The following is an 11,065-nucleotide window of genomic DNA, read 5'->3' as shown; positions in this document are numbered from 1 at the left end:
CTTAGACTTCTGAAACATTGGGGAAAAGATGGCAAGGAAAATTTCCATCCTCTTCCTGCTGCTTTTCATGTTCGTATTCTTATCTTTCTTTCAGAGAATAAATAAAAGGCATTTAATTTCAGGGGTAACGTGCCAGATTTTGGAAAATGTAGATGCATTACAGAATCACCTTATGTTTTCATGAAGTAAGCCCTGTAATAGTTATTTCTAAGTAGTTGTAAAATGGTGCCTTGATTAACCAGATATTTATATTTAAGTCCTTTCCTTGAGTCAGACATATTACTGGTTGGTTTTGTAGTAATTGGTAAAATTCTTCAGTAATTCTCTTCAAAAATCACTCAGGATATGTTAGTTTATTTTATATTGGGAATCCTAATGAAATCAGTTACTATATAGGTTTTAGCCTAGGAATTCTTTCATTGTTGCTATAGAAACCAGCATTAAAAATTGTGGGTTAAGAAAGAAAAATAATTGGTGATAAACATCAGGAAAATACATAAGTAGTAAGTTTTTTTTCAAAAAAATACAGAATTAAAAAAAATAATCATATATTTTTTACCTGGAACCAAGCTGAGACTAATAGGGTTCTGAACTAATCATATAACTGAAATCATGAATAATTTTTCTCAGAAACACTATAGAAAACTAACTGCAGAGTCTTTAAAAAATGATTTTCACCTGCAGCCACATTCACACTGCTGCTAGGAGAGCAGTGCTGCAGGGTGGTTCCAGGTTGGTTCGTGGACACATGCCACCCACTAATCACTTTAAGTAGGAATAGGAACTGGGTGGCCCTGGCTGAGAGACTCGGCAGTTAAAATGGTCTCCTCGGGCCAGGAAAAGGAGACAAGAGCAGGAGGAGGTGGGCAGCTGGGCTGGGAGGCACTGTTTAGTTTTTCTCATAGGCGACTAAGGGGAGTACTGGGATGCTTAACACCAGCCACCATCCCTCAGGGGCAGTTAATTAGATCCCTGGGCCCTGTGAGTGTGGGCACTGGAATTATCTGTCACCTGTTGGTGTTTTTTAAAGTGCACTTTTCAATTTGTTTCTTTGAAGGGATGGAGCATTATCTGTGGTTTCGGTAACCTGTCACTCTCCTGGTCATGAGAGTCCATGGGGACAGAGGCAGAGTTAGGATTGGAGCTGGATGAGACACTAGAGGGCATTTAATCCACTCCCATTGTGCTAGTTTGGGAGGAAACAGGCTCAGAGAGGTGGAGAGATGGCTGCGGACCTCACTCAGGAACGACACTGATTGCTGATCTCAGGAGTCAAGCTGCCTCCCATGTCTCTGTATGTAGATTTTCCCAATAGGTCTTAACTGCATCCTGCTGCTTTGAACAATTTTGCTTCCATGAAATATTTTAGTTAGGGCAGTAACTCTGTCCCAGGTCTGACCAGTTAAAATATGCACTATTAATTTTTAAGTGATACACATTTTTGTCTAAAAGAAGAAAAAAAGTTGTGCTTCTATGAAATCTAATTTTCAAGTAATTCATTTATGTCTATTTAAAAATTAGGTAGATTGTTCCATTGTCAGGCCTAAAGTTGCAAGACTTATGGACAGAGTATGTCTTGACTCAAGCTGACCTGTTTTATATAGGGAAATTATCTATCTATCTATCTATCTCTCTCTCTCTCTCTCTATCTATCTATCTATCTATCTATCTATCTCTCTCTCTCTCTATCTATCTATCTATCTATCTATCTATCTATCTATCTATCTATCTATCTATCTATCTATAGTGTATGGGTATATAGTAATACTGTGTTAAGTGTCCCTGACTAAGAAGAAGCCATCATTTGCTGAATAGTAAATGTTAGAACGTCGATAATATTGCACATATGTTTTCAGTTTTGTAACAGCTGTTGTGAAGTTGTAAAAATTAGCCTAGTGCAAAGTTATCATCTTAGGAAGAGAACTGTATTTGCAGGCCAATCATAGGTGCTGGTTATCTCTAACAGTGCTGAACATGGTATATATGGGTAAAGCCCTGTGATGTATGTCACTCAGCAGGCTCCAGTTATGGACACACATGTTTTTCTCTTCTTCTCATCTACAGAAAAACAGACCCACTTAACAAACATGAGGAGCGCAGCCAAGCCCTGGAGCCCAGTCACCAAAGCAGGGAACCATGGGATCGACCGGGCACGGGCCCTTCCCACAGCCTCTTCTGGCATGAAGAGCTCTAAATCTTCAACCTCGCTGGCTTTTGAGTCCCGACTCAGCAAGGTATAGACAGAACCACACGGGGCAAGGCAGCTGGGTGTCCAGTGTCCCTGCTTGGGAGGACTGAAGAGGGCAGTAAACAAAGCTAGTGGCCTCCCGGGGCTGGAACAGAGGCTCCAAGGAGGGTCCCCGGGGGGAATCAGCATATCTTAACCTAAAGGAACAGAGCAAAGAGTGTGTAGCAGGGGCACCGGTGTCCAGAAAGGAAATCTGCCAAATGTTTAACAGTAATTCTGATCTCCTACCCTGGGTGACGTGGACTCTCCAGTCAGAGTTTTGACCCCAGCACCCCACTAGATGAGGGTCAGGATCTCCAGTGATCCTAGTAGTCCAGAAGTCCATCCTCCATCTCATCTTACCTGACAGTTGGCAGAGTTCACACTGTTGATTAGGCTCTGTGTCTGGGAATGCCTTCTCAGTTGCCTCCTCCCTCCCAGGCAGCACCTTGGAATCTCCCTGCGGCCACTACTTATGCTCTGGGTTCCTAACATCGCGTGGGCACGGCACAGTCCCGGGGCCCTGGCTTTTTTCTAGCTACTGTGTGACACCCGACACCCCCTTTACTACACCAACATGAAATCAGAGATAGTATAACCTACCTAAACACACACTTTTGAAAAATTTTTATAATATCCCAGCTATAAAAGGAAAATAACTTATAGTTAAATAATCCATATTTCCATTTGCATATGCCTCCATATTACTATGCCAGAGGACCTAAGATGCTCCTTAGTGCCCCGTGCATGAGACAGCTACGATGCAGTGATTCAGGGTTGTTGTGTTGATGACTCAAATACTGTGAAGGACATTGAGAGAATGATGTGATTGTTGAACACTCTTGGTAAAGTTCTGAATCAAACTGCAGTCTTCCCTAGTTATCCTTAGACAGTTCAGTGTATGAGATCAGACAATTAAGTTCACAAACTCATCCTAGAAAAAGTGCTACATACCTCATTGCTGAATATCACTATGGTTACCTTCAAAGTACTCACTCCCCTTGGGAAGCTATGCACCAATGTCAGCGCCTAGTCCACCCTTTAAAGCAATTTTGGAACTCTTTTTCTGGAATGGCCATCAGAACTGTTGTCATATTACCCTTGATGTCCTGAATGTCATCAAAATGTCTTCCTTTCAATATTTCCTTTATCTTCGGATAAAGAAAGAAGTCATTGGGGGTCAGATCAGGTGAGTAGGGAGGGTGTTCCATTACAGTTATTTGTTTACTGACTAAAAACTCCCTCACGGACAGTGCTGTGTGGGCTGGTGCATTGTCATGATGCAAGAGCCATGAATTGTTGGTGAAAAGTTCAAGTCGTCTAACTTCTCCACGCAGCTTTTTCAGCACTCCCAAATAGTAAACTTGGTTAACTGTTTGTCCAGTTGGTACTAATTCATAATGAATAATCCCTCTGATATCAAAAAAAGGCTAGCAACATTGTTGCGACAAGTTCTCGAACTTAATTGTCAGACCTTCATATCTTCAAGCTGTGTGAGAAGTGTATTGTTTTTAAAATTCATAGACACAGGCAACAGTTTAGTGGTTACCAGAGGGTAAGGGGCATTGGTAAGAAAGGGTAAAGAGGGTCAAATGTATGGTGACAGAAGGAGAAATGACTCTGGGTGGTGAACACAAAATGCAATAGATAGATGATGTATTATAGAACTGTACACTTGAAACCTATATAATTTTACTAACCAATGTCACCCCAATAAATTTAATAAAAAAAAAGTACATTGTTTTTGTATGTAAAATGAAGGGACATTCTAGGCTCGGATAATAATAAAGTGTTCCACCTATGTGCTTGTCTGTAGAATATGTGAAAATTGTGTGGGATGTGGGATAATTCTTTATGCAGGATTGACACATTCATCATAGGACATCTAGGTTCCTTGTCCTCCCACCTATTATTGGTAGCACCTCCAATCATGGTGACAACTAAAAATGTCCCCACAAATTTCAAGCATACTCCCTGAGGGACAGCACAGTCCCTACTGAGAACAGTTGTCCTAGGTGATAGCATCCATTCTCATGAATACCATATGTGCCTGATAACCAAATTTGTATCTCTAACCAGGACCCCTCCAACTGCCTTTATGACATTACCTCTTGGATGCCTAAAAGGTACCTCTAATGTAACATGGCCAAAACGAATCTTGATTCCTTCCCATCGATGTCTCATTCCACCCCCCCGCCCCCATCCCCAACCCTGCTCCTCCTGAATCTTCCCATTTGAGTCAATAGCAATTCCATCCTTTTGGTCACTCAGGCCAGTGCCCATGGCATCATCCTTGAACACTCCTTTTCTCATATCCTACAGTCTATTAGCAAGATGCAATCACTTCTACCTTAAAATTAAATGTCAGCTGCAAGCAACTGCCACTGCCTTCCCTGGAACCACCTGGATCATGCCACCACCTTCCTTGCACGAGCTTCCCAAATGATCCCCCTGCTTTAGTCTTTGCACTCTATATTCCATTCTCAACAGAAGTCAGAGTGGTCCTTTTAACATGTATCATGTCACTTCTCTGCTTAAATCCCTCTGGAGGTTCTCCTCATTCACTCAGAGTGGAAAGCAAAGTCCTTGAATGGCCAGTGATGCCCTGGAGATTCAGCTCCAGTCCCACTCAGACATTGTTTGGGATGTGCTCTCCCCTCTCCCTGGCTCCCTGAGCACTGGCCACATGGTGGTGCTCGGGGGCGCTTTCCCTCCATGAGCCAGGCCCACTCCTGCAGCAGCATTTCTGCTGCTCCCTCTGCCTGGAGCATTCCTCCCACCCACACATCTGCCACTTCTCCTTTAAGTGTATGCTAACATGTTACCTTATCAGACGTCACTCCTGACCACTCTAAGTAAAGTACCGTGGCCTCTGTACACGTTCCTTACCCTGCCTGATTTTCCTTCTAGGCTCTTACTATTATCACACACACAACTACTAGGTCAGTGTCTGTCTCCCCATGGCTAGAATGTAAGCCCCATGAGGACTTTTCTGTTTGTTGTACAACTCTGTCCCTCATGCTTAGAAAAGCACCTGCTACATGGCAGGCACTTGGGGTTTATTGCATGCCCGAGTCCACCAGTTCTTCCAGGCATGGTGGTGGGACGCTGTTGGAACAGGAAGAGCTTGTACTTGGAGTGGGTCAGACCTGGCTGAGTGGGGACCCTGGCTCTGCTCCTTCTAGCTGTGAAACCCCAGGCAAGTTATGTAGCTGTCCTGAGCTCTGAGATAACAGTAAATGTGGATAAAGTGTCCTGCACATAAAGTTGTTGATTATTATACTATCCTGGTAATTTCCATGATTTTTGTTTTGATTGTCTCTGACCTATAGCACATTTGGGAGACATCTTTAAATTTTAAATGAATACATACATTTCTCCAGTAACAGACCAGTAGAGCTTCTGGAATATATTACAATATTTCTTAAAGCAGTGTTGTGTTTTTTTTAAACAAAACAAAACAAAAAGTTTGAAGCTCAGAAGTGTTCCCTGAGGACAATGAAATGGTTGGTCACTTCTGTCATTGATAGGTAAGCATTTTGGAAACTTTTTCCACAGGGAAAATGTCAGGGAAAGAGCAGACACTCATGTTAGAGACGTTCTGCTCCCATTTCTGAGTCTTGGGATCTTCAAGCCTAAGTCTATAAAAGAGACTGACAGAGTTTGAGGGAAGGAGTGGCAGAAGGAGCTGCATCATGCCTGCACCATTCTAGCTCTTGTCATGTCCCTCTGCTTTGACCATTCTCTCCTGTCCACCTGCAGTTGTGGGTAGAGAAAGAAGATTGAAAATCCAGAAAACAGAAGAGAAAGAGGAAATGATGATGGACAGAAAAGCAAGTAGATTATTTCCCCAGTATCTTACTATGAAAATCTGCAAGCATGCAGGGAAGTTGAATTATACTGTGAACATCTTACTATATTTGCTTTGTAGTAAATGGATACATATGAGGTGGATAGATAACATTTTAACTGGTCAAAAACAGGAAAATTGAAACAAATCCACCAAAGTAAGACGAAATACCCTACTTCAAATACTGGCCCGATCTGAAGAAGGAGCAGTGAAAGAATAAGGTGGAACAGGAGCCCAGATGGGATGCGGGTAAATCTTCCTCATGCTGTTCAAGCCCAGCTCAGGAAAGGATAGCTCCTGGAGTGCTCTGATGCAGGCAGGCCACTTCGTTTTGGCCATTTGTAAGGCCCACGGCTGTTAGTCAGGACCTTCTTGGTTCCAAAGGGCTTGAGCTGGCTTCAATAGAAAGGAAATTTACCGAACAGATCCTAAGGTTCCCATGTTACTGTACAGGACAAAGGTACAAGCCTGGAGGCCAGAGAGGCAGGGACCAGGGACTGGAACATCCAGAGAGAGATCTCTCTTTCTGTTGCTTATCTCTGCTTGCCCTTGTTTCTCTGTCGCCTGCTGACGTCCCGTCTTCTTCAGTGTGTGGTTTGAAGCCTGGATGCTATCATGCCCAAGCCTCTCACTTTCCTTGGAAGGCCTGGCTGCTGCTATGCTTACTTCTGATTTGCTTTAAAAAATAAAAAAATCAAGCAAAAAACATTGGGGAAAGCCAACTTGGCTAGGCACGAGTCCTGTATTGACCCTGCCCAGTTTCTTGTTGCCAGGGTTTCAGGACCCCTCATGCCAGAAGGCAGAGTCTTAGAGTTTAGACGTGTTCTGTGTAAGTCTTGGCGACCCAGTCAGAGTTACGTAGCCATTCTGGGAAGTGCCCTAAACCTGCACTGCCCATAGCCCATAGCCACGCGCTGCAACTGAGCCCTTGAAATGAGGCTAGTCAAAATTGCGATGTACTGTATGTGTGAAATACACCAGAACTTAAAGAGTTAGTACAAAAAAATGTAAAATGCCTCATTAATGTATTTTACATTGATTGATAATATTTTGAATGTGTTGGGTTAAGAAAATATATTCTTAAAATTAATTTCACCTGTTTTGTTTTATTTTATTTATTTATTTTCCATGCGGGAGTTGGACCGGCAACCTTGCTGTTAAGAGCGCATGCTCTATCCACTGAGCCATCCCCACGGCAGCTCTGCTCAAGGTGCTGAGTTCAGTCTCCCAGCCGTGGGTGGGCGTAGCCCTTGTTTTACTTCTATAATGTGACTCCTAGACAGTATAAAATTGTATATGTGGCTTGTATTTTATTTCCATTGACAGTGCTGCTCTAAAACATTGGTTCTCAAATTGGGGTCTACAGACCAGCAGCATCAGCATCACCCTGGAATGTGTTAGAAATGCAGATGGCTCAGCTCCCACTCCCCACCCCCACAGCCATGATCTAGGGAATCAGAAACTCGGTGGTGGTGGTGGTGGTGGTGGTGGTGGTGGTGGGCAGACTGGGGCTTGGGGTGTAGGCAGCAGGGTACATTTTAAGAACCCTCCAAGGAGCCTGATGCATGCAAGTTTGAGAACCACTGCTCCAATCATAACATGGTACCTACCTTTTAAGACTGGATAATGTTATGTGTGATGATTTTAGGGTTTTTGATTTCCCCTGCTCTCTTTGTGGAATTGAGAAGAAACTCTTAGATTTATCTGTGACCTATTGAAACATTTTCCTTTTGTAAGCTTTCCTGTGCAGGTGTTTGGCAGCTTAAATATGTGAAACAGTAAGTGAAAATACTTACTAAACTGATATATCAAAACAACACCGAAGCATGTACTTTCATAGGGATCTTCTATCACAAACCAGCAATCTCCAGTGGTGCTGAAGATGCATTCAATGACCAAGAAACAAAGCCAAAAATGCAGCCATGAATAGAGAAAGAATAACTGAGACTAGTAGCATTCTGTATCTGATGTTGTGTCCAAAAAGTAATCATAGAGGAAGAGTAGCTTCAGCTGTTGGCTTAGGAGGACAGGGAGAATCGGTTTTTAGTTTTTATGTCCTGCGTCCTGCAAAGGCTTCTAAGCAATAAAATCTTTCTCAAATGGAATTCTTGGTGGAAGGTACAAGGGAAATGAAGTGCTGCTGTGAAAGCTTTGCTGCCACCCGAACTCCCCATGCTGGTAAGCAGATGGCACACCGTTGGCCCGTAGCACGTCTTAATTATCCTTTTGCCTAGAGAGGACAGAATCACATCTATGTATAATACAGCCTGGGACTGTGGAGTGGGAAGTGTTCCCACTGCTTGCCGACTCCTGGCCTCCTGTCCCCTGGTGCCTCCACCTGATATTTCACCAAGAACCAACCTCTTATGGAGGAGGGAGTGGGGACAAGCTCTAACCCCTGCCACCACTGGGGTGGAGGCTGTTGTGATTGCAGTGGCAACTTTACCCTCTGGCCTCAGCTGTTCTCTCATTTGTTGGATTCCTTGTTCTGGCTTACAGGCTGTCTTTGCACCCTGGACCTTTTGATGCAGAGTTTGCTAATTTGCACGTCTTCTGTCAGACTTAACTGATTTTAGTAACAACAGAGAATCAGAGGAAAGCAGAACTAAGTGCATATCATTTGCATTATTGCATTAAGAATTCCCTAACTGCAATGATTTTCCTTTTTTTTTTAAGGTGTTGTCTGGAGAATTTCCAAAGTATAAAAATCACAATGGATTTTCCTTTGGGGACCCCGGGAGGTACCTGGGCATGCTTCTAGGCAGAGTGAATAATAGTTTTGTGGGGTTTTTTCTAATGAGAAAAGGTTGCTGGCATGAATGATTAGCATTTAGTATGAAAAACATTACACTGGTGACCTGATGGATAATTTGAGAGATTGGAGAGCTTGGATGCAGGAACCCTTGTTACTCTGACATGGGAAGTGGAAAAACAGTTATGGAGTCCCTGTAAGGGCAATTGAGTGACTTCTTTGTCAACCCAAGGGTCACATGTAGTCCTATTATTAAACTAGGGTATACTGTTGGTCAGAAAACATGGTTATAGTCCCATCTAGTAACTGGGAGTGCATGCAAATCATCCTTTCAGTGTTAGCTATTTGTTTTTTAAATTAATAATTTGTTTAAAGATATTGACCAAGATTGCGTGACTAATATTAAGACTTTTACCATCTTCCCTCTTAGAAAGTAGGCTATGGGGAGTTATTGTTTAAAGGGCAGAGTTTCAGTTTGGGACAATGAAAAAATTCTGGAGATGGATGGTGGTTGATGATTGCCCAACAATAGGAATGTAATTAATGCTACTGAACTACATACTTAAAATGATTAAAATGGTAAATTTTATGTTATGTATATCATACCACAATAAAAATTTTTAAATAACAATGGGGGGAAATGGAAGAAAAGTAGACTGGCATTTATTTGAAGGGGTGGAATCAAAGCTTTGCCCAAATTATACCCCCTACCGCCATTTTCTTTTTCTTTTTTATTGAGGCATAGCATATTTACAATAAAAAACGTCAAGTGCATTAAACTTAGCCTCAACTGTGCAGACCATTGAACTTTTACTCGTGTTTGTATCTGTTTAACCACTACTTGGTCAAGATATAGAACATTCCAGAAGGTTTCTTCCTAGTCAGTAACTCCCCTAGAGATAACTGCTGTTTTGACTTCTATCACCATCATTTAGTTTTGCCGATCCTAACTTCATATAAATAGAATTAGGCAGTATATGCGCTTTTGTGTCTGATTTCTTTCACTTAGAATAATGTCCGTGAGCTCCATCCATTTGTTAGTGTATTCATAATTCTTTTTTGTGTGTGCATACTTTCTATTGTATAAACTACCACGATTTGATTTACCCCTTCTCCAGTTAAGGAACATTTGGGTTGTCGTAGTTTGGGGCTGTTATAAATAAAGCTGTTATGAACATTCTTTTGATGAACCTGTGTACTCATTTCTGTTGGGCATAGATCTAGGAGTGGGATTGCTGAATCACAGGGTGCAAATACTCAGCTGTTCAAGATATTGCCAGTTTCCCAAAGCAGTCATACCAGCAGAAATGAGAGTTCTGAGTGTTCTCCCACCTCACTGACACTTGGTATTGGCATTTTTCTCTTTCAAGCCGTTCTGGGGGTGTGTAATACCCTGAAATTTAAACTATGCAAAAGTGGAAAAAATTTTTAATTGTGCAAATCTTTAAAACCCTAATCCTCAATAAATGACCCTGAAGCCAGTGGAGTGGAGTGGGACAGGCCTTCCAGCCCTCAGCCAGTGTGGTGGGCAGGGTCTGCCTGTTCCATGTCTCTGTTGCTTTGAAGGCTTTTTCATACTGTTTTCTCCAGGTGTCCGATATATTCATGATGGCTCTGGGCAGCTCCCCATTGCCAATCTTCTAGAACTATTCCTCTTCAACATTGTACTTTAAAGAAAACTTTCAATGGTTGAGAGAATTTATTTGTGGCTTTTCTCATTAACCTTGAGTGTAACTTACCTGGACCGGAAGTGCAAGATCATTTAGGGGCCCCCCCTCTTAGTCTTCAATTCCTTTCAATTCCTGTTCACCCCTTTCATAACAGAGAAGAAAGCAGAAGAGAAGTGAGGGGTTCTGCTTTCTTTCTGTTGCTCATTAACAGTGTTCTTCTGGCCTCCAAAAAAGTTTCTTCCTTTTGAACACATTCTCTCTACGAGACCATATAGAGTGCTTGGTGTTGAGCATGTGGTAGATATTTGGGTCTTTTGTATCTCTTCCCTCTACTTTGTCCAGACATATATTTTTAAGTTAACTTTGTTGTCCTTGAATTTTTTGTTCATTGCCCTGTCCTCCCTTTTGTGCATCTCACAGTTCTTTTTTCTTCAGCTCCCATTCTTGAAAAAAATATTTTATTTTTTAAGATTTTTTTTTATTGGGGAATTGGGGGAAGGGGAACAGACAAGTTGCTGTCCTTTTGTTCTTCAGTCTAGTTGTGGAGGACGTTGCTTCACTGGCCC

General features: G+C 42.2%; 1 protein-coding gene across 7 annotated transcripts in view; it reads left to right on the top strand.

Annotated features, from left to right (window-relative positions):
- Positions 1-11,065, top strand: part of SPECC1 (sperm antigen with calponin homology and coiled-coil domains 1) — a 276,466-nt gene that overhangs the window by 77,199 nt on the left and 188,202 nt on the right. For 6 of the 7 annotated variants that reach the window (XM_019641539.1, XM_019641535.1, XM_019641537.1 and 3 more), the window contains exon 2: positions 2,065-2,234. The exons of the other annotated variant lie outside the window; for it this stretch is intronic. In XM_019641539.1, coding sequence (XP_019497084.1) covers positions 2,088-2,234 — 147 coding nt within the window. In that variant the 5' untranslated portion in view covers positions 2,065-2,087. The remainder of the gene's footprint in view (positions 1-2,064; positions 2,235-11,065) is intronic. 7 annotated transcript variants of the gene reach the window in all.

The sequence above is a fragment of the Hipposideros armiger genome, unplaced genomic scaffold, assembly GCF_001890085.2.
Source record: "Hipposideros armiger isolate ML-2016 unplaced genomic scaffold, ASM189008v1 scaffold_61, whole genome shotgun sequence".
Taxonomy (NCBI): Eukaryota; Metazoa; Chordata; class Mammalia; order Chiroptera; family Hipposideridae; genus Hipposideros; species Hipposideros armiger.
This window is presented reverse-complemented; position numbering and strand designations above follow the sequence as displayed.